At 50.4% G+C, this 26,868-nt stretch overlaps 1 protein-coding gene across 1 annotated transcript in view; it reads left to right on the top strand.

The window, feature by feature from the left end:
- Positions 1 to 26,868, top strand: part of CAPN5 (calpain 5) — a 155,872-nt gene that overhangs the window by 32,831 nt on the left and 96,173 nt on the right. Inside the window, exon 2 of the mRNA XM_015410535.1 lies at positions 6,742 to 6,915. Within this exon, the coding sequence (XP_015266021.1) occupies positions 6,754 to 6,915 (162 nt within the window). The 5' untranslated portion in view covers positions 6,742 to 6,753. The remainder of the gene's footprint in view (positions 1 to 6,741; positions 6,916 to 26,868) is intronic.

The raw sequence follows: 26,868 nt of genomic DNA, 5'->3' as shown, positions 1-26,868 counted from the left end.
ATTTTGTGCCTGCAAACCTCCCCCCCCACGCTGTGTCAGAATTCCAAAGGAGCCTGCAGACTCCAAAAGCTTAGGGACCCCCTGCAGTAACAACTACGAAAGATTATAATCCTTTTCTTTTCCGAAAGCATTTGAGAAGCCTTGCACGCTTTTAACCTTTGTTTTGTATTGTATTGGCTGGTCACCATGAAAGCCAAATGGGCCGTTTACCTAGTATGCCTCACTCCAATAAAAAAAAAACACAACGGGAGATATTCCATGAAAGCAGAGTGCAGCTTTAGTCAAACAAAGGAGACCCCGGAAAAGAATAGCCAAGAGGTCGGCCCGAAACGTTATGGTGTTAGCTTTTATAGTACATAATAATAAGTGGCCTCTCAAGCATGCACATTATAACTGCGCATCGCAAGCACGCATTCCTTCCTTCCTTATTCCGGGCCCCTCACAAGTTCCCATTGTTCTCTTACCTTCCTTTATGATTAGCAAGAAATGGCCTTCAACACAACCGCTGCAGAATAATGGCTTTAGTTTTCAGCTGTGGTGGCTCGGGGGTTAAGAAGCAGTTCGAGACCCGAGTGTGCCGCATGACGGAGTGAGCTCCTGTCTCTGGTCCCAGCTCCTGCCAACCTAGCAGTTCGAAAGCAAGAAATTGCAAGTAGATAAATAGGCACCGCTCAGTGGGAAGGTAACAGCGTTCCATGCGCCTTGGTGTTTAGTCACGCCGGCCACATGACCACGGAAACGTCTTCAGACAGCGCTGGCTCTTTGGCTTGGAAACGGAGATGAGCACCGCACCCCTAGAGTCGGATTCAACTGGCTTTTGACCAGAGGTCATTTGGGGGGGGATCGTGGGGGATCGCAGTTCCCCCGGGTGAGGTACGGGGGCGGGGCACATGACGAAGCCCCGCCCCCTGCTTCCAGCCGCCCCGCTTCCGACCCTCATTCAGCCAGGAGGAGGCAGGAGAAGAGGGAGGGTAAGTTGCTTCCTCCCTGCCTCTCCCCACCCCTGCCTGGGGCCAGGGAGGGCCTTCGCGGGGCTTCCTCGCACTCCCGCCGGCCTTGCAGGTCCACTGCCGGGCTCCTCATGGGGCTCGGCAGTGGAGTTGCAAGGCCGGCGGTGGCGGCCGGGACCGTTGGGGGCGGGGTGTGTGGCCTCATGACACACTTCCGGTGATGTCAGGGGGTGTGGCCTTATGACACACTTCCGGTGATGTCAGGGGGTGTGGCATATGCTAATGAGTTCCGCTAATGAGTTTCCCTAGCTCTGTTTCTACGAAACGGCCCCTGCTTTTGACCAAGGGAAACCTTTTCCTTTACTATGTTTCTATGCACGGGCTATTCTCACATGGTACATCGTCTAGTTACGTGTCAGCGAGCCAAAAGATAGGCTTTTCATTTATTGAAATACACAGGCCATTTGGACTGCAAGGAGATCCAATCAGTCAATCCTAAAAGAAATCAACCCCGACTGTTCCCTGGAAGGCCAGATAATGAAACTGAAGCTCAAATACTTTGGCCACCCAATGAGGAGGGAGCCCTCACTGGAGAAGACCCTGATGCTGGGAAAGATTGAAAGTAACCGAAGAAGGGGACGGCAAAGGATGAGATGGTCAGACAGTGTTATCGATGCAACGAAGATGAAGTTGAGCAAACTCCGGAGGACGATGGAGGACCGGAGGGCCTGGCGTGAGGTGGTCCGTGGGGTCGTGAAGAGTTGGATTCGACTGTGCGACTGAACAACAACTCAATATATCTCTTACAGGAATTGGAATGCCTCTGATTCTTACACCGTAGAAAACTCTTATCAGAATTCACAAAATTGGGCAAAGGCCCATCCTAGCCTTAACGGCCTGCAGCACTTTTGCAGTCTATCAAAATATGGCTCATCAAAATCAGGCCACTTATTTTGGAGTTTTGCCAGAAGACCGGTATAGATATCATAAGCCAGATGGGGCAGTCAACATTTTGGGACAAAATTCAGCATCTCTCTCTCTCTCTCTCTCTGCTATTTCTCCCTCGTCTTTTGAAAGCAAGGTTCTAGCCCTTACGGCTATATAGATAGCCTTGCTTATAAATGGCAGTGATTGGTGGAGATCAGTAGGTTATACACAGGTTTGGTGTAGTGGTTGAGTGCACGGACTCTAACCTGGGAGAACCGGGTTTGATTCCCCACTCCTCCACTTGCAGCTGCTGGATGGCCTTGGGCGAGCCATAGTTCTGTCAGAGCTGTTCTCTCAAGGACAGTTCTGGAAAAAGCTCTCTCAGCCCCACCTACCTCCCAGGGTGTCTGCTGTGGGGAGAGAAAGGAGTTTGTAAGCCGCTCTGGGACTCTGAGTGAAGGGTGGGCCATAAATCTCCTCCTCCTTGTAGCTTATACTGAGATAGAAAAAGAACAAGATCTGGCAGATATCAGGTTGGCAACCTGATATGGGGGGGGGAAGGTAAGAAAGTAGCAACTTAAAATACAGTTGACACATGTCTGGTTGCCAACCTCCAGATGGGGCCTGTAGATCCCTTGGAATTACAACTGATACTACAGAGATCGGTTCCCCTGAAGCTAATGGCTGCTTTGGAGGGGGGGAGGGGGGAAATCTGTGGTATCATCCCCTCCCCTCCGGTGTTCCCTCTAAGCTGAGTTAGTGCGAGCTAGCTCACAGTTTTTTAGCCTCCAGCTCACAGATTTTTGTCTTCGCTCGGGAAGGAGGGCTCCAGAGAAAACTGATTTATGCCGTAGCCGAATCGCTCGCTCACAGCTTTTGATGAGAGCCAGTTTGGTGTCGTGGTTAGGAGCGCGGACTCTAATCTGGGAGAACCGGGTTTGATTTCCCCACTTCTCCACATGCAGCCACTGGGGTGACCGTGGGTCAGTCACAAGTTCTCTCAGAGCTGTTCTCTCAGGGGCAGTTCTCGAAAGAGCTCTCTCAGCCCCACCTCCCTCTCAGGGTGTCTGTTGTGGGGAGGGGAAGGGAAAGGAGATTGTAAGCTGCTCCGAGACCCCTTCGGGTAGTGAAGGGTATAAATCCAATCTCTTCTTCTCCTAATGCCAGTATCTCACAAAGGAGAATTTTCGCTCACAAGACCCCACAGCTTTTCCATCCTCCAGATCTCTAGGAATGTTCCTGACCTAGAACTAGTAACCTTATGGGACATCAGGCGATTGGGAACTGGGTAGGATCCTGATTTTTCCCCCTTGTATGGGAACAGACCCTGAGTGGCTTTGCAAGAGCAACAGGCAAAACTGAGGTTTCTAGCCTCTTAGTACAGGAGGAGAAGTCACAGATCCTCTGACTCCTGAGAGCCAGTTTGGTGTCGTGGTTAAGAGTGCAGACTCTAATCTGGGAGAACCGGGTTCGATTCCCCGCTCCTCCACTTGCAGCGGCTGGCGTGAGCTTGGGTCCATCACAAATTCTTTAAGAGCTGTTCTTTCAAGGTCGGAGTTGGACGTTTGGTGTAGCGGTTAAGTGCGCGGACTCTAATCTGGGAGAACCGGCTTTGATTCCACACTCCTCCAGAAGGGTGGGGTATAAATCCAGTCGTCTCCTCCTCCTCCTCTTCCTCTTCTTCCTCCTCTTCTTCCTCCTCCTCCTCCTCTTCTTCTTCCTCCTCCTCTTCTTCTTCCTCCTCCTCTTCTTCTTCCTCCTCCTCTTCTTCTTCCTCCTCCTCTTCTTCTTCCTCCTCCTCTTCTTCTTCCTCCTCCTCTTCTTCTTCCTCCTCCTCTTCTTCTTCCTCCTCCTCTTCTTCTTCCTCCTCCTCTTCTTCTTCCTCCTCCTCTTCTTCTTCCTCCTCCTCCACCTCCTCCCCCCTGGGATTGGGGGTTTGTGCATGCACGTGTGTGTGTGAGAGAGAGCATGCTGATGATTTCCTCTGGGCCAACGGGAGTCATGTCTGTTCTTCCGATGGCAGCTGCTACGGAGAGGAAAGTAATTAATCAGGAAGTCCTTGGCTAGGAGCCAAGAAGCCTTTTTAATTAAAAAAGATGTCAGAGAAGCCCTGTTAAGATCCTGATGTCTCTTGTGATGTTGTGCCCAGATGCCTCTGTGTCGGCCTGCAGAGTAAGATGGGCAGATCTCTCTTTCTCTCTTGCTGTGTTGTCTTAATTCTTCCCTGGCTCCTTTACAATTTAACTGTCGTTCCTTCTGCAGCGTGTTACGGTTTGTTGTGTGGTACGTGTAAATTCGTGCAGTATCCAGTTCGTTGTGGATGCTGTGGATGCCAGCTCCAGGTGCGGGGAATACCTGGAGATTTGGGGGGTGGAGCCTGAAATGGGTGGGGTTTGGGAGGAGGAGGGACTTCAGTCAGTTAGAGTCCACCTTACAGAGTGGAGCAGGAGGAGGAGATTGGATTTATGCCCCGCCCTTCACTACCCAAGGGAGTCTCAGAGCGGCTTACAAACTCCTTTCCCTCCCCCACAACAGACACCCTGTGAGGTAGGTGGGGCTGAGAGAGCTCTGACAGAAACTGTTCTTTCATTGACAGCTCTTATCAGAACTAGGGCTTGCCCAAGGTCATCCAGCAGGTGCAAGTGGAGGAGTGGGGAATCAAAACCGGTTCTCCCAGATTAGAGTCTGCGCACTTAACCACTACACCAAACTGGCTCCCACACCAAACTGGTGTCCAACTTGAACTAATCTCTGTCGCCTGGAAATCAGTTGTAACAGTAAGAGATCTCCGACCAACACCTGGAGGTTGAATTTCGAAAACAACATCTGTGACAAAAATAACAAAGAGTCGATAAAGATAAATCACAAAAACGTTTACTGTAGTAATTTCTGTAGAACATTTTCTTCTGTTATCGCTCACACGCTAACGAATGCTGCGCAATGAAAACAACTCGTTTCACAATATTTGCTTTTATCTGAGCATGTAGCAATGTGAAGACCTTGGGTTGTGTTATTAGAGAGTCCACATGGAATGTTTCCTTCAAGAGTTGATAAGTAATAATTGATAAGAATTGGGATTGCTAGACAGATAAAGCAAATATTGTGAAACGAAAGCGTGTGAGGGTCCGACATACCTGAGGGACCACATTTCCCCACATATGCCCCAAAGAGCACTTCGGTCGGGGTCACAACACCGGCTGGTGACCCCGGGCCCTAAGGAGGCCAGGCTTGTGGCAACGAGGGCCAGATCCTTTTCAGTGGCAGCTCCTATCTGGTGGAATGAGCTCCCGGAAGAGATCAGGGCCCTGCGGGACCTTTTGTAGTTCCGCAGGGCCTGTAAGACGGAGCTCTTCCGCCAGGCTTTTGAGTAGGAGCCACCACCGCTCCACTATAGAGCGACACCGCCAGAGGGCCGAGTAACTTCTATCTACGGCCTTGGCCCTCCCCCTTCTGGTATGCAAGATGTTTTGGATCTTTCTATTCTTGCATCCTGATTGTACTGAGTTTTAACTGTTTTATCTTTTTATACCATATGCACTTTGTGCCTTTTTGTAAGCCGCCCTGAGCCCGCTCGTGGGGAGGGCGGGGTATAAATAGAATGAAACAAACAGATAAATAATAAAAGAGAATTTTCTACGGAAATCACTACAGTAAACGTTTTTGCAACTTATCTTCGTTATCTTTGTCACGGATGTTGTTTTTGGAATGCCACTTCCTCCCGTGATCTCTTATTTTTGGCTTCTACCGCCTGGAGGTTGGCAGCCCTGTGGATGCCCCAGTTCCGTGCAAGGTCGGGACGGCAGCGGATATTGGGTGCAAACTTGAGCTTCTCAAATATCTATCTTTTAAAGTCTGAACGGGCTATATTTTGTTGGTCCTTCAAAAAACGTTGTCCGTGGTAGGGGTAGGAGTCAGTCAAATTTGGATCACTTCAGTTTTCTTTCACAATGTTCCCGGTGTGTCTCCCGACCCCGGGAGCTTCCTCTCCCCATGAATTCTTCTCATCCACTTTCTCTGAAGCAGAGACATTGGCAGAGGCTCTCTGAACCCCTTATCTGCCGCCAAACAGCAAAAGAGGTTCTGGCCAGTGTTCCCTCTGAGTGAGTGTGAGCTAGCTCACAGTTTTTTAGCCTCCAGCTCACACATTTTTGCCTTAGGTCAGGAAGGATGTGGCTCCAGAGCAAACTGATTTATGCAGGAGCCAAATTGCTCACTCACAACTTTAATGCCAACAGCTCACAAAGTAGAATTTTTGCTCACAGGACTCCACAGCTTAGAGGGAGCGTTGGAGCCTCTGGCAGGTCAGTCGCTCACGTAAAGGCGAAAGCCCTTTCTGTGGGAATTGACAGGAGCAGCTGAGATGACAAAAGGAAGGTGTGATGGATTGCACACTGACTTGAACACATATTGACCCAATCAATGTGTGGGTAGTTAAAAATCACCTATTATGACACAGTTATTTCGTCTGGCTGCTTTCCTTAATTCTTTTGCTGTTTTTAAATCATCCTCTAAGCTTTGATCTGGTGAATGATAACAAAGACCCAAAGTTAAGCTTCCTTTTGGGCACACTATTTCCACCCATAGCATTTCTGTAAGCAAATCTATTTCTCTTACATTTTCAATTTTACTGGACTGTATACCCTCTCTGACATACAGAGCCACTCCACCTCCAACCCTGTGTCAGGCTACTCACTGCAGGATCTTTCCTGCTTTGCTGAGAGGAAGAGGGAATTTTAAATAAAAAGGGGGGGGGGGGGGGGACACTTAAAGTCCAGTAACTAAATGAAGCTCTAAAAGATTCTGCTCTGAACATTTTATTGAATTACCAGTTTTTTTGTTGTTGTTTTTTGTTTCCATCAAGCAGCTGCCAGAAAAAATGTTCTCGTCCGCACAGCCGTATGAAAACCAGCGGTACGCGGCCCTGAAGAAGGACTGCCAACGGAGGAATGTTCTCTTTGAGGATCCCCTTTTCCCAGCCAACAATTATTCCCTTTTTTACAAGTCACAGATTCAGGGTATACAGTGGAAACGGCCAAAGGTAAGACACCGACCTGACCAGATGGATTGCGAATCGTAGCAGTAATGTTCTTGTGGCCTCTCGTTGTATTGGTAGTGACTGGAGATATCTTGAAGTCTTCATCAGTCCTGATATTTTGAGGCCTGTACCGTTAAGGGCGAACTTTCTTGTGTCTCGTGTTGAAGTCTCGATCTCCGTAGCAGCTGCTCTTCCGGCTGGCTAGTTGTCACCTCCAAAATGGAAGACCAGCAGTGCCCTTTGCAAGTTTCTTGTTTGTCAACTAGCCAGGAACTAGGGGGGAGAGAACTAAGTTGTCCTCCAAGACGTTCAAGGGTGGTGGTGGACGTGACTCTCTTCCCCCATTTATCCTCACAACAACCCTTTGAGGTAAGTTAGGCTGCACAATAGAGACTGGGAAGGCTTAGTGGTAGAGCATCTGCCTGGCATGCAAAAGGTCCCAGGTTCAATCCCCGGCATCTCCAGTTAAAAGGACCAGGCAGGAGGTGATGTGAAAGATCTCAGTGGCTCAGTGGTGGAGCATCTGCTCGGCATGCAGAAGGTCCCAGGTTCAATCCCTGGCATCTCCAGTTAAAAGGACTAGGCAGTAGGTGATGTGAAAGTCCTCAGTGGCTCAGTGATGGTGCATCTGCTCGGCATGCAGGAGGTCCCAGGTTCAATCCCCGGCATCTCCAGTTAAAAGGACCAGGCAGTAGGTGATGTGAAAGTCCTCAGTGGCTCAGTGGTGGAGCATCTGCTCGGCATGCAGAAGGTCCCAGGTTCAGTCCCCGGCATCTCCAGTTAAAAGGACCAGGCAGTAGGTGATGTGAAAGTCCTCAGTGGCTCAGTGATGGAGCATCTGCTCGGCATGCAGGAGGTCCCAGGTTCAGTCCCCGGCATCTCCAGTTAAAAGGACCAGGAAGCAGGTGATGTGGAAGACCTCAGGCCGAGACCCTGGAGAGCCACTGCCAGTCTGTGTAGACAATACTGACCCTAATGATCTGATTCAGTATAAGGCAGCTTCTTGTGTGACTGATCCAGTAAGCTTCATGTCTGGCTGAGGTTTTGAACCCAGCCCTCGGCTATCGTACTCCAACCACTACACCACGTTGCCTCTGACAGTTGAACTGTTAATTGTGTATTATACAAAGACTGAGGTGGTCTTTCTTGTCCTACTTGCAGCCATGCATTGTAGCTTAATTTCCTTGAAGACAGGCAAACTGAGGTTTCTAGCCTCTTAGTTCAAGAGGAGATCGTATCTTCTGTATTGGCAGCGCCGGTACTGAATTGTAGTTAGAACCTCAGCTTTTGTTTGGTAATGTGATAATATTATGGGACCATTTTCAGTCTTCCTTGCGCGCAGAATATAGGTAATACTTATCTTCCTCTTGAACCCTGCCCTGTTTTGCTGCTTGAACAACCTAAAACGCAACAGTTGTAAGTTCGCATCTGCGATGGTGTCAATTGGCATATCTGTGGGATTGAAAAGTACAAACGTCTGAGACTTCTGAAAGCCAAGCTGCAGAAACAGACCCGTTGCTACAGGGGCGAGAGCTCTCAACTGCCCTACCTTATGCCATTAGCATGTACTTCTCCCCAAAGAACGAAAGGAACGTATTTCACAGGAGTCTTTCCTCAATGTTCCCTGAAGGGTTCGTAATGCTTCTGATGGGGAGATGGAAAAAAGTCCTTGGAGGCGGGAAGGGTCCCCCTCCGAAAAATTCAATTCCCCCCCACCGGCTTTAGCCAGTTCGAGTGTAGTGATTTGGTGTGGTGAGAGAGCCAGTTTGGTGTAGTGGTAAGTGCGCGGACTCTAATCTGGGAGAACCGGGTTTGATTCCCCACTCCTCCACTTGCAGCTGCTGGATGACCTTGGGTCAGTCACAAGCTCTGGCACTGCTGTCCTTGAAAAAGAACAGTTTGTGTCAGAGTACTCTCAGCCCCACCCACCTCACAGGGTGTCTGTTGTGGGGAGGGGGAGGGAAAGGAGTTTGTAAGCCGCTCAGAGACTCCAAGTGAAGGGCGGGGTATAAATCCAACCTCTTCTTCTTCTTCTTTAACATCTCTCATTCAAGCTAATTCCGGCTTTAGTTGCAGTGGTGCCTTCAGTGGAGATGTCTTCCCCCCCCCCCCCCCCTCTCTCCCCCCTCTCTCTCTCTGCCCCCTCCCGGGCAACAGGAAAAGATCAAAGCAGTCTATTATCTTTCACTGTTCATCTGTTGAAGGAAAACACAGACGACGTGGAGTGTTGAACAGCTTGCACGCATGTCTGCTTCTCTCCCTTTGTCGGATCTGACTTGGGCACCCCACGTTGGCCTGATCTCGTCAGATCTCGGAAGCCAAGCAGGGTCGGGCCTGCTTAGTACTTGGACCGGAGGTCACCAAAGTGGTCCAGGGTGGCTACGCAGAGGCAGGCAGTGGCAAACCACCTCTGCATGTCAATGACCTGACCTGGATGGCCCAGGCGAACACAATCTCATCACATCTCGGAAGCTAAGCGGGGTCGGCCCTGGTTAATACTTGGCTGGGGGACCACCAAGGAACTCCAGGGTGGCTCTGCAGAGGCAGGCAAGGGCAAACCACCTCTGCATGTTTCTTGCCCTGGCCTGGGAGGCCCAGGATAGCCCTGATCTCATCAGATCTCAGAAGCTACACAGGGTCGGCCCTGGTTAATACTTGGATGGGGGACCACCAAGGAACTCCAGGGTGGCTCTGCAGAGGCAGGCAAGGGCAAACCACCTCTGCATGTCCCTTGCCCTGGCCTGGGTGGCCCAGGATAGCCCTGATCTCATCAGATCTCAGAAGCTACACAGGGTCAGCCCTGGTTAATACTTGGATGGAAGACCACCAAGGAAGTCCAGGGTGGCTATGCAGAGGCAGGCAATGAAAAACTACCTCTGAATGTCCCTTGCCCTGGCCTGGGTGGCCCAGGATAGCACAATCTCATCGGATCTCGGAAGCTACGTAGGGTCGGCCTGGTTGGTACTTGGATGGGAGACCACCAAGGAAGTCTAGGGTTGCTATGCAGAGGCAGGCCATGGCCAACAACCTCTGTATGTCCCTTGCCTTGAAAACCACATAAAGGGTCTCCGTAAGTCAGCTGTGACTTCAGGGCCTTGTCTACCGCCACACCTTGTCTACTAAAATGGTTACAGTGAAGAACCCACGTTCACGTAGGGTGATTTCTGCACATAAGCACAAATACACGAACAGTCTTTGCAGGCATTTCTACGCACAGACGCACACACGATGGTTGCAGGTATTCTGCCCCACGGCAAAGCTACGCTCCAGGCCTGAGAACAGTCCCCCGCTTCTCTGCTGAAGCATTTTAATGCCTTAATTTGCCCTCTGGCTAGCCGAGAGCGTTCCGGAGGGGGCTCTCCATGTGCTTAATTTTTTTTCCTTCCGGAAGGCAATTGTCCTTTCTCTCTTGCCTCAGCTGCGGTTCCTCTAGACAAAAAACTGAAAAGCACTTGAACTTCAAGAAGGACAAAGAAGATAATTGTCCGAGTTGGGCGAGGAGTGAGAGGACGGGCTGCGCGTGAATTGGCTCTCTGCTGAGCCCCACGGCCGTAGGGGTCAGTGCGCCGTGGCATTTGACCGGGCCCTGTGGGAAAGACGGTTTCCTTTTCTCTTTTCTGCCACAAGAGGTTTGACTGTGTCCAGTGTGGGGACTCTGCAGGTCAAAGTGAATGTTGATGAATGCTGGGAAGGCCTCCGAGCCAAACTGCGTGGTTGGCGATAGCTCTTGGAGTGGGGTCACCAACCTCCAGGTAGGGCCAGAATCTCTCAGAATGCCAACTGAACTCCAGCCTAGAGAGATCAGTTCTCTTGGAGAAAATAGCTGCTTGGGGGTGTGGAGTCTATGGCATTTGTGGCATAGTGTGGGTCTATTTTACTTTGGCGGCAGCATCAGCCTGCTTGGAAATAAGTGAGGAGACCTTGCCCAAATAGATTAATGGAAAAGTAAATCTATGAAAGTGTCAACTTGAATGTAAAACCGAATGTAAGAGTCCTGTATAGGATTTGTTCCTGAGGAAAGACCAGAGGTCTGAAACACGTAGATATCCGGAAAAAGTGCTGACAGAAAGGAGAGAGACAGATTGAATGAATTTGGAGCCGACGGCTTTGGGGGATTTGGATAAGGATACAAGACTGTTAGAGGAATATAGGTTGAAATAGTCCGGAGCAGACTGCTGTGTGAAGTTTTATTGACCTTTGTATTTTTTCTATGAAGGAATAAGTGGTTGTTGTTTTTTTATTACCAGACACTAAATGACGTTATGGCTTTAATCTAGTCTCTTTTGTTATTGTGTTCTGTGGGCGTCTGGCACACATCTGTATATTTTTTCATTACCAGACTTTTTCATACCCTGCTGAGGTCCCTCCCCTCCCTAAACACCTCCTCAGGCTCCGCAGGCCAAATATCATGGTATTTCCCAAGCCGGAGTTGGCAATTCTATCACAAAGTCAAGGAAGGATTGGGGAGTGGGAGATCTGTGGCTAGTCCTGACCTTGGGTGGCGCAGGCTAGCTTGATTTCATCAGATCTCAGAAGCTAAGCAGGCCTGGCCCAGATCCGTATTTGGATGTGAGGCCATCAAGGAATACCCGGGTCGTGACGCCGAGGCAGGCAACGGCAAAGCACCTCTGAATGTCTCTTGCTTTGAAAACCCTACAGGGTCACCGTAACCCTAGTCCAAGGCCTGTGAGGAAAGGCCGAGGGACTTGGGAATGTTCAGTCTGGAAAAGAGGAAGTTGGGGGGGGGGACATGACTGCTCTCTTGAAGTCTTTGAAGGGCTGTCGTTTAGAGGAGGAGGGCAGGGAGCTGTTCCTGTGGGCAGCAGAGGAGAGGACTCGCAGCGATGGGTTGACATTAAGGGTGGGAAGGTACCAACTGGATCTTCGGAAAAACCAGGGCTATTTTTGGGCAGGAATGCACAGGAACGGAGTTCCGGCTGGCTCCCGAGTTGGCCACGCCCAGCAGGAACTCATTAGCATAATAGGCCACACCCAACAGCAAAAACTCATTAGGATTGGCTACATTAGGGGTGTGTGGCCTAACATGCAAAGGAGTTCCTGCTACAAAAAAAGGCCCTGGGTTTTGACAACAAACAAGGTAAACAGAATAACAAGCAAAAGGTGGGTGTGGCTGGATGACCACGCTTCTGGTAACATGGGGGTGCGGCCTAATGTGGTAGTGAGCTATGCTGTCAGGGGTGTGGCCTAATAGGCTAATGAGTTCCTGCTGTTGGGTGTGGCCTATTATGCTAATGATTTCCTGCTGGGCTTTTTCTACAAAAAGAGCCCTGGGAAAAACTTTTGTACAGTCAGAGTTGTGCAGCAGTGGAATCAGTTGCCTGGGGAGGCGGTGAGCTCCCCCACAGTACTGGCAGTCTTTAAGCAGAGGCTGGACAAACACTTGTCAGCAATATTCTAGGCCAGGGGTGTCAAACTCGTTTGTTATGAGGGCCGGATCTGACATAAATGACACCTTTTTGGGCAGGGCCACGTGTGTGTCATAAAATGTTATGCCAGGGAGCGGAGATATAAACTTCATAACGGACACGAACACAAAGGGTGGGTTTTTTTACTTAAAATAAAAACATGCGCAAAACATCAGCTCTAAGCTGCAAGCCTACTTTCGATTCATCGACATTCACCGCAGAAATCTCACGCGCAGAGTTCTGAGTCGAGGACCCAGGTTGAAACACGAAATGGCCGAGTGATTAAGGGAGTCTGGCGAAGCAAGTGTCAGAGTCTCCAGACTCCGTTCCCAAGGGTTGAGGGTAGAGCGCGTCTTTTCAGCTGGGAAAGGCGAGGTTGGGCGAGACACTCCCTCAGACTAGCGGGTTGCTACCCCGTTACTTCACGGAGCGAACCCCTTCAAGGATGAGGTTTGGGGGAAATGTTAAGTCGAGGCTGGGCGTCGGCCCTTCGGCAACCGGGACGTCGGTCTTTCTCTCTTTACCTCCCCGGCCACCTCGAGAGCCTCCGCCTCTTTCCTCTTCATAGCTTGTTCCCCTCTCGCACCATCATCCTTGATGTATCATCCCCGGTCATATTCCGCGCCCTCCTCTTTATTCCCTACTAAGCCCCACTCTGCCCTATAGCGGGCAAGCCAGTGGGCCTCCCACACGGCCCCACCCATCCTTCCAGCCCTCTCCTCCCCGGTCTCCTCTGCGTAGAGGCCATAATTGTGCTCGGCCCGTTTTCCCTCCTTGGGCTGCTGGGAGACCTCGGGGTGGTGGGGACGTCTCTGGGTCTCCTTCGTCCTTCTTGCAACTGGCCACGGCTGGCTCCTCTGTCATTCGCCGGCTTGCGTTGGCCCATCCACCTGCCTTCTTCTCTTCCCGGGGGTCGCTCAAAGGGGCGGACCCTGGCCTCGCCTCCTGACAGCAAGCTATGATGCAGCAGAACTGGAAGCAGGAGATGGCCGGTTCCACTGCGAGCCTGATGGAAGCCCTCCGGGGGGGCTCATCTGGCCCCCGGGCCGCATGTTTTGAGCCGCCCTGAACCCTACGGGGGAGGGCGGGATATAAATTTAATAATAAATAAATAAATAAAATGTTTGACACCACAGCTCTAGGCTGATCCTGCCTTGGGCAGGGGTCTGGACTTAGATGGCCTGTACAGCCCCTTCCAACTCTGTAATTGTATGATTCTAAGTCAGCTGTAAATTGATGGTACTTTTCACTGCCACTCTTGGGTTTTGGAACAAAAATACCTGCAAGTGAAGGGAACAGCTCTAGTAATGAACACAGGGAAAGCCAAATCTGGAAGGATTCATTTTCCCCGCTGTCGGGTGATCGGTCTGTTTCGTTTTCTTCTGAGGCGCTCTGATCGGTGTGTGCCCCATTGACCCTTGCGTCAGCCCTTTGAGTTTGGGTATCCAAAGAGTTTCTGGTACATCCAGTGAGCAATGTTCCCTCTAAGCTGTGGAGTCTTGTGAGCAAAAACTCTCCTTTGTGAGCTCCTGGCATTAAAATTGTGAGCAAGCGGTTTGGCTCCTGCATAGATTCGTTTGCTCTGGAGCCCTCCTTCCTGAGCGAAGACAAAAATGTGTGAGCCAGAGGCTAAAAAACTGTGAGCTAGCTCACACTAACTCAGCTTAGAGGGAACACTGCCAGTGGGTCGAATGGACCAAGAGGAGATTTGAAACCAAGTTTTCCTATTCTGCGGGAGCTGTGGTGGCTCAAGAGGTTAAGACACTGAACTGCAGGCTGTGGAAGGTCAGTAGTTCAGCAGTTCGAGACCCAGGTGCTGCATGACGGAGTGAGCTCCCGTCTCTAGTTCCAGCTCCTGCCAACCTAGCAGTTCGAAAGCAAGAAATTGCAAGTAGATAAATAGGTACCACTTCAGTGGGAAGGTAACAGCGTTCCATGCGCCTTGGTGTTTAGTCATGCCGGCCACATGACCATGGAAACGTCTTCGGACAGCGCTGGCTCTTCGGCTTTGAAACGAAGATGAGCACCGCAACCCTAGAGTCGGATTCAACTGGCTTTTGAGCAAGGGAACCTTTACCTTTTTTCCTAGTCCAAACGTATTATTCTGGACATCACGCCCTATTGGCTGTAGGAACGGCATGCGGTAAAGGCTGCGCTTGCTTCTATTTCTCCTGGCTTGGAGGGGTCGCATTGCCTCTGAGCGTACGCAGAAGGCCTTTCTCTTCTCCTCCTTTCCGCCCCGACTTCTTCCGCGCAAGGCAAGTGCTTTACGGTGACTGCAGGAGACAAGACGGATGAGGTGACCGGATCGCTATGGAAAAACTATCATTTTTAAGGACAATAAAACCTCTTTATTAGGGACAGCCAGTGTTCTCTGTGTGACATAAAAGCAGAGTAGTGTTTACGTTGGGCCAGATGCCAGAATGAGATGGAACAGCTGTGTCTGGATGAGGGCGTGCCATTAAGGCCGAGAACGGACAAAATCGCATTGGGGGGGAATAAGGATTTTTGGAGCCTGTGATCATAGATTCGGATGGCAGAGACAGGAAAACGCTACAGGAGACGATCTGTTCGGTCTGTAAAAACAGAAAGCAGCCGTATGCAATGGTTCTTAACGAGAAATTAATGGCATTTCTCCTTCTAGGCTAGGGATGCCACCCTCCAGGTGGGACCTGGGGATCCCCCAGAATCACAGCTCACCTCCATACTACAGAGATCAGTTCCCCTGGAGAAAATGGATGCTTTGGAGGGTGGATTCTGTGGCCTTGTACCCCACTGAGGTCCCTGTTTTTCTCCAGGCTCCATCCTCAAATCTCCAGGAGTTTCCAGACATGGATCTTGCAACTCTACCCCCCCCCATCTCCCCTGGGGTTGTCGGGTCTGACTCAGGAAATATCTGGGGACTTTGGGGGTGGAGCCAGGAGACTTTGGGGGTGGAGCCAGGAGACTTTGGGGGTGGAGCCAGGAGACTTTGGGGGTGGAGCCAGGAGACTTTGGGGGTGGAGCCAGGAGACTTTGGGGGTGGAGCCAGGAGACTTTGGGGGTGGAGCCAGGAGACTTTGGGGGTGGAGCCAGGAGACTTTGGGGGTGGAGCCAGGAGACTTTGGGGGTGGAGCCAGGAGACTTTGGGGGTGGAGCCAGGAGACTTTGGGGGTGGAGCCAGGAGCCAGGACGAGGCATCGCTTTTGTGATGTCACTAGTGTTGCCAGGCGAGGCTGACAAACCGGAAGGGGGTTCTGTTGCATATTAGGCCACCCCCCCCCTAGTGTAGCCAATCCTCCAAGAGCTTACAGAGCTCTTCTTACTGGGGCTACTGTAAGCTCTTGGAGGATTGGCTACACTAGGGGGTGTGTGGCCTAATATGCAAAGGAGCTCCTGCCACCAGTAGAGCCCTGCGTTTTTAAAAGCATTCCTTTCGATGGTTCCCCCCTCAACTGGGAATGATGGAGAGCAGAGGCACCTTCTTTTGGGCCTCATAGGGTCGGACTCCCTGGTCCAATCTTTTTGAAACTTGGGTTGTTGTTTTTTCCAGGAGAGGAACCACCAGTAAGGCTGAAAATTTGGTGCCTCTACCACAGAAAGCAGCCCCCCCCCAGAGCCCCAGGTATCCACGGGTCGATTCTCCATTATACTCGCTGATCCTGCATTGAGCAAGGGGGTTGTCTGTGCCCTTCCAACTCTATGATTCTGTGATTCATTGGTGCAGGTGAGAAATGGCTTTAAGCGGGCTCTTTTTGTAGAAAAAGCCCAGCAGGAACTCATTAGCATAATAGGCCACATCCAACAGCAGAGACTCATTAGCATATTAGGCCACACCCCTGACAGCACAGCTCATTAGCACATTAGGCCGCAGCCCCATGTTACCAGGTGTGGTTATCCAGCCACACCCACCTTTTGCTTGTTATTCTGTTTACCTTGTTTGTTGTCAAAACCCAGGGCCTTTTTTGTAGCAGGAGCTCCTTTGCATGTTAGGCCACACACCCCTAATGTAGCCAATCCTAATGAGTTCCTGCTGTTGGGTGTGGCCTATTATGCTAATGAGTTCCTGCTGGGCGTGGCCAACTTGAGAGCCAGCCGGAACTCCGTTCCTGTGCGTTCCTGCCCAAAAATAGCCCTGGCTTTAAGTATGAAAAGGCCTGTCCTCCCAAGGTTAAAATGGAGGAGCAGAGAATCATCCCCGTCTTTTCGGAGAAAGGGAGGGATAAAAACGTATAGCCGTTGTTCTCGCAACAGCTATGGAAAACGTGGATTATGACAAGTGTTTTGGCTCTTCCCATGGGGGGAATGCAGCTTTGTTTGTTTTCATTCTTTTCAAGCTCGGTTTCATGGGAGCGCATAAGCCCTGGGCTCTCAGGTATGCAGAAAGTCCGGTTAGACCCGGACCAAGATAGCGTGACGAAAGAACAGGCCGATGCTGCTGTCCGTTGGAGAGTGAACCACTGCTTTTTGCTGCCCAGATAAGATCTTTACGGTTACTGCGTTTGTTGTTGTTTTCATTGGCAGAGTCTCTTACCTGCACCAATATTAGTGTTTTGGGGAAGACCTCTGAATTGATCTGGTTAGGAGTGTTTGCCTGGGGCCGCAATCCCAACAGTGCACCGAGGCACACTCATTTCCTTTGAGAGAGCCACTAATGTGCGGTCAGAAATGTAAAGGTTCCCATAAGCTCCATTTGCTTGCATGCCCAAGTGGCTGCCTGCCACATCCCTGCATGAGTTGCTGCTCTGGGTCCAGTTGCAGGTGGGTGATTATCTGCCCTTGGAAGAAGCGGACTGTTGCATCTCTGACGGATTCGTTCCTCTGAGCTTGCATCGTGTCATTTGGGGCACGTTTAGAACAGTGACTCATGCAGAGAAAGCCAGTAACCTTTGCTGGTGGTGGATAAACTTCTCTCTCACATTCTACGAGCAAACAAGGTGGGCTTTGGAAGGAGTGTGAGTCTAACCAGGAGAAAGACCAGACCTTCCCAGCACCTTTTCATTAGCTCTAGTAGCTGCACCGAGCCCAAATTCTCTGGGAGGCAGCGGTGCACACATGGGGATGGAAGAGTGTACATAAGAGAAGCCATGTTGGATCAGGCCAATGGCCCATCCAGTCCAACACTCTGTGTCACACAGTGGCCCAAAAACCAGTACATTTAAATTCTCTTTGTGAGTATAAAGCTCTTAAAATAGCAGCCTTTTTCTAGGGTTCCGATGGGACCCTAGAAAAATGCTGCTATTTTAGGAGCTTTATATTCACAAAGAGAATTTATTGCGCCTTCTGTCCTGTATGTACATCACGGTCCTTGAAAAAGATTGTGTTCGATAGGGGTAAATTACTAGGGTGGGACTAGTGATTGTGAAACTGGCTAGGTGCTGTTTGAATGTTTGAACGTAGTGTAAACCTGCACTTCGATGTCTTGTTTTGGTGAACCTATGTTTGGTAATACTTGATGCCAATATTTATATGGTAGTATAGAAAAATTACGAAAACAAAAAGAAGAGGCATAAAATAGATCTACCTTAAGCAAACATCTATTATACACAGTGGATGTGGTCAGACGGCATGCTGAGAGCGGGTTTAACTGCTCCAGTTCTAACCGGATTATATTTGATCTGGATAATCGCGATCACACTTACCTCCCTTATCCCGCCTCACCGCGCACTCATGTCCCTCCCCAGCGTCTACACTACTGACAGGCAGGAGCGTGTGTCAGTGGGTTTTATTTTTATTTTTTTTACATGAGACTTATATACCACTCATAACCCCTAATGGGTCTCAGAGCGGTTTACAGGGTACTACATATTTGTAGTTAGTTCCTACCTAGGGCCACAGTTCACTTCAGGGGGAGGGATATCCTACCAGCACCCTCTTTTTCGGCACGATCCTTCTTTCTTTCTCCGGCGGGTTCGTTGATCTTCTTTCAATGATCCGGACGGCTAGCGACCAGACTTCAAGCAGTCTCGTTGTTTTTCGTATTTCGCGCTTCTCCGGAGCACCGCAGTTTCTCGGACGCAGCTTCCGGCAATGTCCCAACGGCTCCTGCCATGGCTGCGTCCTACGTCGCTGTGTCGCTCTGGCTCTGGCGTCACTCTGGCTCCGACTCCGCCCTCCGACTCCACCCTCGCTCGAGCAGCCGCTGCCGTCCTGGATCACTCTCTGCTGCCGCCATTTTTCCTCACTCGCCGCCGCCGCCTTCTCTCTTCTTCTCTCTGTCGTTGCCGACCCCCCTCCCAGCAACGAGCCAGGAGGAGGAGGGTGCCCCCTGCCACCTAGGGCAGGTACCCATTTCTCTTGTTATTAATAGAGCCGCTGGGTTGGCGGGAGCTGGGACGGGGGACGGGGGCTCAACCCGGCCGCGGTGGGGATTTGAACAGCCTTATGGCTGTTCGCTACAGATGTTAACCGCAGGCGTTGTATTGCCTGCGCCACCGCTCCCTTTTTCCTCAGTTTGCGCATGCGCAGAGGCGCCCCTCTGTTGAAGGGGGGGAGACTATCATGGCGCATGTGCAGAACCACCAGGGTGAATCAATCCAGTTCCTCGAACAAAAGACTTCCCTTTAAACGTTTGACCCGAAAATGGCCTCCGTGAGATCCCAAACTCACCTAAACGCTAAAACAAGTGACTGTTTAAATGTTGGTTTTCTAAACGTGGCGGCGGAGCTCCGCCTATGCGCGCACCACCAATGCTAAAAAAAATGGCGGGCGAAAAGTGGAAGCCTCAGGCAGCTTTCGAGCGGGGAGGGGGTTTAAACCGGAAGTGGCTCGACACCGCAGGAGCGATCAGACGTCAGAAAAGTATGGCTAGAACCGGAGAATCAGGAAAACACCACTTCGGGACCCGGTAACAAAATACTCCGTTTTAAAGGGGGGTTCAGCTGGAAAGCGACAGCTGGGGACGGTGCGCAGATGTCGGGTGTGTGAATGTGGATATAAAATCCATTACTGGAGCGTGCCGAAAGCGGATTGAACGGCCTGTCTGAACGCACGCACAGTCATATATTTTTCCTTAACCTCCAGGTGGGGTTCTCCTGGTATTACTAGGCTCTGGAGGTCAGTTCCCACGGAGAAAATGGCTGCTCCAGAGGTTGGACTCCATGGCATCGCATCTCTGCTGTGGCTCCTCCCCTCCCAAAACTTTGCCCTCCCCAGGCTCCACCCCTAAATCCTCACATATTTTCCAACCAGGAGCAGGCGACCCTAGTTAAGAAGAGGAGATTGGATTTATACCCCGCTCTTCACTACCCAAAGGTGTCTCAGAGCGGCTTACAAACTCCTTTCCCGTCCCCTCCCCACAACAGACACCCTGTGAGGTAAAAGAAGAAGAAGAAGAGATTGGATTTCTACCCCTCCCTTCACTACCCAAAGGTGTCTCAGAGCGGCTTACAAACTCCTTTCCCTTCCCCTCCCCACAACAGACACCCTGTGAGGTAAAAGAAGAAGAAGAAGAGATTGGATTTCTACCCCTCCCTTCACTACCCAAAGGTGTCTCAGAGCGGTTTACAAACTCCTTTTCCCTCCCCCTCCCCACAACAGACACCCTGGGAGGCAGGTGGGGCTGAGAGAGCTCTGGCAGCAAACGCTCTTAAGAACAGCTCTTATCAGAACTACGGCTTGCCCAAGGTCATCCAGCCAGGTGCAAGTGGAGGAGTGGGGGAATCAAACCCGGTTCTCCCAGATTAGATTCGGCGCACTTAACCCCTACACCAAACTGGCTCCCAAGCATGCTGAACACTGAAAGAGCTCTCCATTTAAAAAAATAAAATAAAATAGATTTACAGAGAGAATTGCTGAGTTCTCTAACTGCTACTTTAGAAGAGGAGGAGGAGGAGGAGGCTGGATTTATACCCTGCCCTTCACTACCTGAAGGAGTCTCAGAGTGGCTTACAAACTCCTTCCCCTTCCCCTCCCCACAACAGACACCCTGTGAGGGAGGTGGGACTGAAAGAGCTCTGAGAGAACAACTCCGAGAGAACTTGTGACTGACCCAAGGTCACCCCAGCAGCTGCACGCGTAGGAGTCGGGAATCCAACCCGGTTCTCCCGGATTAGAGTCCACGCTCCTGACCACTACACCAAACTGTCTCTCTTTAATCTGATTCTTGAGCATCTCATAATTGTTGGGGTTTTTTTTACCCATGGCAAATTCTCAGAAATGTATTTGGTGGATATTACCCAGCTGGTTCCCTCCCTCTTTGGAGTACAAAGGTTTCGGCTCTCCTCCCCAATATACGATTAACTGGATGAAAGGCAGATGCTCAGATTCTGTTTCTCTTCACCGGGCCAAAGAAGATTAGGGAGGACGGGCCTAGGATTTGCGGCTGCGTGCGACCGTGTGGGATTAGCACTGACCCGGTAGAGAGAGGGGCAGCCGTTCAGAGAGAACTTGACTAGGGAGCTAATCAACCTACTAACCTCCTGAAGCACTGGAGGGAGATAAAACTCCATGGGAGGTGCAAGACGAGGAGAAAGGCTTTGTGGGAAGTACAGGACAGAGGAAATATTTTTGTCGCAAGTCGCCTGTGTTCCCTGTAAGCGTTTGGCACGGCCGTGTGTTGGTTTAGCGCGAATGAGATCAGCCGCAAAATAAAAATAAAAAATCCAGTCAGGACACAAAGCCGAGTGCGTTGTGCTTCTGATTTTTAAAAAGGCCACGGCTCTGTGGGTCTCGGATACAGCGCCCCTTGCCAGGGGAAGAGTGGTGTAATGGTTAGAGCTACCCGCATTTCTTTCTTTATTTATTTATTTTTCGCATTTGTATCCTGCCCATCCCGTAAACGGGCTCAGGGTGGGTTACAACATTTTAATAAATAAAATTTAAAACACATTTAGACATATAAAATCAGCAGTCATGCTTGCCGTAGGGAGAATCTAGCCCATTGATGTAACTAGGTATGGCCGGTTATCAGCAGGTGGGAGACTGCAACCCGGGGGGGGGGGCTCCATCTTGCAGGCCCTGCCTGGACAGCTTCAAGAGGGAATTAGATAAACATCTGGAGCAGAGGTCCATCAGTGGCTATTAGCCACAAGGTATAGACAGGAACTCTCAGGGTGGGGGAAGGGATGCTCTGTATTTTTGGTGGGGGGGGGGGGGGCAACAGTGGGAGGGCTTCTGGTGTCCTGGCCCCACTGCTGGATCTCCTGATGGCACCTGGCATTTTTGGCCACTGTGTGACGCAGAGTGTTGGACTGGATGGGCCATTGGCCTGATCCAACATTGGCTTCTCTTATGTTCTTATGTTGAGCCAGAGGCGTCAAACTCATTTCTCACAAGGGCCGGATCTGACATAATGTCTCTTCGTCAGGCTGGGCTGTATGTGCCATCAAATTGTAACGCCCAGGTACCAGAGATATAAACTTTATAGAGGACACCGGCAAACCCAATAAATAATATTATTTTTTTTACTCAAAATGCAAACGGATCGATCGATTCCTAGCAGTGAGAGCAATTGATTTACTGGGGAACCCACAGAAGCCTGAATAAATGTATTTAATCATATGCAAGACTAGGTTTTTTCCAAGGGGTACCATGAAAGGGGGAGTAGCTTACATTTCCATACATAGCAGTTCCTTGAGGGCCGGGTGAGAGCCCTGGATGGGACAGTTCCGGCCCCCGGGCCTTATGTTTGACACTCCTGGGTTAGAGTGTTGGACTAGTTTCAGAGTGTAGCCATGTTGATCTGCAACAGAACAGCAAGATTCAAATCCAGTAGCGCCTTAGAGGCCAACAAGGGTATCAAGTAGGGTTGCCAGAACTCCTGAAGAAGAAGAGGAAGAGATTGGATTTATACCCCACCCTTCACTCGGAGTCTCAGAGCGGCTTACAAACTCCTTTCCCTTCCCCTCCCCACAGCAGACACCCCTGTGAGGTAGGTGGGGCTGAGAGAGCTCTGACAGAAACTGCTCTTTTTCAAGGACAGCTCTGACAGAACTACGGCTTGCCCAAGGTCATCCAGCAGCTGCGAGTGGAGGAGTGGGGAATCAAACCCGGTTCTCCCAGATTAGAGTCCATGCACTTAACCACTACACCAAACTGGCTCTGGGGGACGTAGGGGTCCCCTGCTGCCTGGCCCACCTCCCCACCACAAATCAGCTGGCCGGTGGTGGTGGGGAGCTTACCCCCCAAAAGGGGGAGATCCATCTGATGTGCAGCGACATGCCTGTGTCACTGCCTGTGCGACCCAGAAGTGACATCATCGCATCCAGGCCATCGGGCCAGCACTCTGGTATTTGGGCAAAAACTCTATGGTAGAAGCCAAATTTACCACAGAGTCTTTGCCCAAATACCAGAGTGTCGCCTTGATGTCCCGGATATGACGATGTCACTTTTCAGGTCATGTGGGCACTGTGCTTCGGATGGGCCTCCCTGCTGCTCCCAGTAAGCCCCCCTCTTGCTGGTTGCCTGGCAACCCTATTTTCAGGGTATAACTTATTTATTTCATTTTATTACTCAGATACAGTATACCTTGCTAGGAGCAGGTGGTGGGATCTCCTTTGGAGGTTTTGAAGCAGAGGCTCGATGGCCATCTGACAGCACTGCTGATTCTGTGAACTGAGGCCGATCACGAGAAGGGAGGGCAGGAAGGGTTGCCTCAGTGCTTAGTTCTCGTGGCCCTTTCTCACACGCCCAGGGAAATGCCGATTGCCCCTTTGGGGTCAGGAAGGAATCCCGCGCCAGTTTGGCCAGGGATCCCGGAGGTTCTTTGTGAATTTCCTGCCTTGTGCAGAGGGTTGGACTAGGTGGCCCTCCCAACTCTATGTTTCTGTGATTCTATTTAATTCAGTCTTTATCCCACTTCTTCCCTGGCAATTGGGGCTCGGGGCGGTTAAGAACATAAATACAAAATGCAGATAAAGATGCAAATAGTATATACTACAAATATCGTATAAAATAATTTAATACACTGGCACTCCAGCTAGGGCTGCCAAGTCCCCCCGGGGGGCGGAATCCCCCCCGCCCCAGAGGCCCGTTCCCTGACGCCAAGGAATCGGGCCCCGGGGGGAACCCCGCCCCAGCGTGCACGTCACAGGGAAGTGACGTTATGATGCCGGGCCCGCTGGGGGCGGGTCCACGGCCATACAAGGGAAAACTCTATGGTTTTCCCTTGTATGGTCGTGGCCCCGCCCCCAGCGGGCCCGGCGTCATGACATCACTTCCCTGTGACGTGCACACGCCGGGATCCGCACGGGAGTCCCCCGCCAGCAAGGTAAGTGCCACCTGGCAACCCTAACTCCAGCACAATAATGAGAGCCGCTGATAGCAGGCCCAGTACGATTGCCTCAGTGGAATGCCTGGAGGAATAATTCCGCCTCGCAGGCCCTGCAGACAGGTCTCACAGGGCACAAGTCTCTTCAGACTGAGGGTTTCATCAGGGTGGGGCCACGACCAAAAAGGCCTTTGTCCTGGTCTAAGTTAAACGAGCTATCTGAGGGCCAGGCACCACCATGAAGCGGAACACAAGCACTGCGGGGCGGGGGCATAACAGGAGAGGTGGGTCCTGAGTCGTCACCGGTTCACCTCTGCCACAAACCTACAGTGTGGCCTTGGTCAAGTCACTTTCCCCTCTCAGCTTCTAATTTTTCCACACAGAGTTCAGAAATATACTGGGCTGCCCTGTCTGGGAGAATTACTGTGGATGCTGCCTTAATATCTATTCTCGCAGAGTATGGGATATAAATGTTTTATAGTCCTGCGGAGGGCTCTGAACACAATGTGCTATATGAATGATAGATAAAATATGAATGATAAATATAATTGGTACATCCTGGTGAGTGTCGGAAGGCTTGTGGAGGAGGAGGAGAGGAGATTGGATTTATACCCCGCCCTTCACTACCCAAAGGTGTCTCAGAGCGGCTTACAAACTCCTTTCCCTTCCCCTCCCCACAACAGACACCCTGTGAGGTAAAAGAAGAAGAGATTGGATTTATACCCCGCCCTTCACTACCTAAAGGTGTCTCAGAGCGGCTTACAAACTCCTTTCCCTCCCCCTCCCCACAACAGACACCCTGTGAGGTAGGTGGGGCTGAGAGAGCTCTGACAGAAACTGCTCTTTTTCAAGGACAGCTCTTATCAGAACTACGGCTTGCCCAAGGTCACATCAGCAGGTGCAAGTGGAGGAGTGGGGAATCAAACCCGGTTCTCCCAGATTACAGTCTGCGCACTTAACCACTACACCAAACTGGCAAATAGTGCACGACACAGATGCGAAGAAGGTGTGAGTCTAGTCTGTGCCTGGAAGTGAGACCTCCGGTAAAACCCTGGGCACGCTCCCTTGAGTTCCACAGTCAAAGATGAGGCAAATGTTTCCATCGCTGTAGGGACTAGAGCCTTGCCTTTTATCTTTAAAAAGCAAACCCAGCAGAAATTCTTAAGGAAGTGCATGCTGCGGTACTGCAGCGTATGTAATTTTCTGTGCTCTGTCTTACTTCCCCGTAATCTTTCTTGTCAGGGGAAACATAATCTCGTTTCTCTCTCTCCTCTGGAGCCCGTCCAGTTTTGGGAACATCCTTTGGTGTAAGAGGAGAAAGAAGGCAAGGACCCAGCCGGGGAGCCAAAGACTGAGAGAACTTGTCCTTTGGAAACACAGCGATGGGAAGGCCGGCCCGAGCTTTTTTCCATGCTGTGAGGAGATAAATGGATCATTCTAGGGGCCATGTGCTTACAGCGTGTGGCAGGGCTGAGGTTTTATCTGGCGATTAAGGTTTGTGGCTTTCCCCAGAAGCCTTGCCTGTTTTCTCTCCTCCCAGGCCATCTCGCTGACAGATTTCCAGGTGAGGCATTTGGGGGTAACCTGGGACTACAAACGTGTACAACTGGGATGCTAGGTGCTGAATTCGGGTGTTTTTGTTGTTGTTGTTGCCCGTATGTTCCCCCAAGAGCACTACGGTCTGGGGCCCAAAATTTGCTAACTATTCCGGGCCCCAGGGATGTAAAATTGGCCGCCACAAGGGCCAGGGCCTTTTCGGTGGCGGCCCCTACCTGGTGGAATGAGCTCCCGGGGGAGATCCGGGCCCTGCGGGATCTGATGCAGTTCCACAGGGCCTGCAAGACGGAGCTCTTCCACCAGGCTTTCGAGTAAGGGCCGCCCCCCCCATTACGTTACCATCTTGGGGGGGGGGGCTGGAAGAGGCCCTGAGAAGAGCCCCTGAGAAGGACTATTTGAACATCCGAACAGCGATGCTATAGACTGCCTGTTAAGAACTGTCTTTGGAACTGTCCCGTCATCTTGGGTTTAGAGTTCTGACTATCACTGAGCACTTTATGTGATTTAGGACTGGGTTTCTTTTAAATTGTATATTATGTTTTTAAATTATGGGTATATTGTTGTTTTATTGTAGCAAGTTTATCTTGCCTTGTGAACCGCCCTGAGCCCTACAGGGGAGGGCGGGGTATAAATTTGATAAATAAATATAAATAAATAAATATATATATTTTGTGTGTCCCCCAAAGTGGTTGTAGCTCAGCAGCAAAAAACAAAACACTCTGCATAGTCTCAGTGGTACTCTTTGCCTCCCCCCTCCACATTATCCAGAGATGAGTCTTATTGGTTTTTAGCTGGTCCCAGGTGGGCTGCCGTGCTGGTCTGAAGCAGCCCACCTGAAGCAGAGTCCCGTGGCACCTTTAACACCAACAAAGGTGTATTCAAGGTATGAGCTTCCGTGTGCAAGGCACCCTTCTTCAAATACGTTGGAAGAGAAGGTAAGTGTTGAAACTTATAGACAGAGGCTAAACAACAAATTAACACGTAACATGATGAAGATGTTTTAAGATATGCAAGAACAAAACTAAACCACAAGTTGAGGTTATAAGGCCAACAGTTGTTTTGATTTAATTAAGGGGGGATAGAACAGTAAAACAATAAATATTTCAAAATAGGTGATAAATATGTAAAGGCAGGGCTATTTTTGGGCAGGAACGCACAGGAACGGAGTTCCGGCTGGCTCCCAAGTTGGCCACGCCCAGCAGGAACTCATTAGCATAATAGGCCACACCCAACAGCAGAAACTCATTAGGATTGGCTACATTTGGGGTGTGGTCTAACATGCAAAGGAGTCCCTGCTACAAAAAAAGGCCCTGGGTTTTGACAACGAACAAGGTAAACAGAATAAGAAGCAAAAGATGGTGTCGGAGGGAAAAATAGACATTGTGGGTATTTCTGAAACTTGGTGGGATGAGGAAAATCAGTGGGACACAGTGATTCCCGGTTATATATTATATCGGAAGGATAGGGGGGGAAGGGTTGGAGGTGGGGTAGCTCTGTATGTCAGAGAGGGTATAAAGTCTAGAAAGATTGAGAGGCTAAATGAATTGGATTCGCTTCTGGAAGTTCTATGGGTTGAAATAGGGGGGCCAAAAGGAAACTTAACACTGGGAGTTTGTTATCGCCCACCAGATCAAAAGATAGAGGAGGATTATAAAATGATGAATGCCTTAAAGATAGCAACTAGACAAAAACACTGTGTAATAATAGGTGATTTTAACTACCCACACATTGATTGGGTCAATATGTGTTCTAGTCGGGAAAAAGAGATTGAGTTTCTAGACACTC

The sequence above is a fragment of the Gekko japonicus genome, unplaced genomic scaffold (assembly GCF_001447785.1).
Source record: "Gekko japonicus isolate JY-2015 unplaced genomic scaffold, Gekko_japonicus_V1.1 scaffold2891, whole genome shotgun sequence".
Taxonomy (NCBI): domain Eukaryota; kingdom Metazoa; phylum Chordata; class Lepidosauria; order Squamata; family Gekkonidae; genus Gekko; species Gekko japonicus.
Note: the sequence above shows the minus strand (reverse complement) of the source record. Positions and strands in the feature narration are given on the sequence as shown.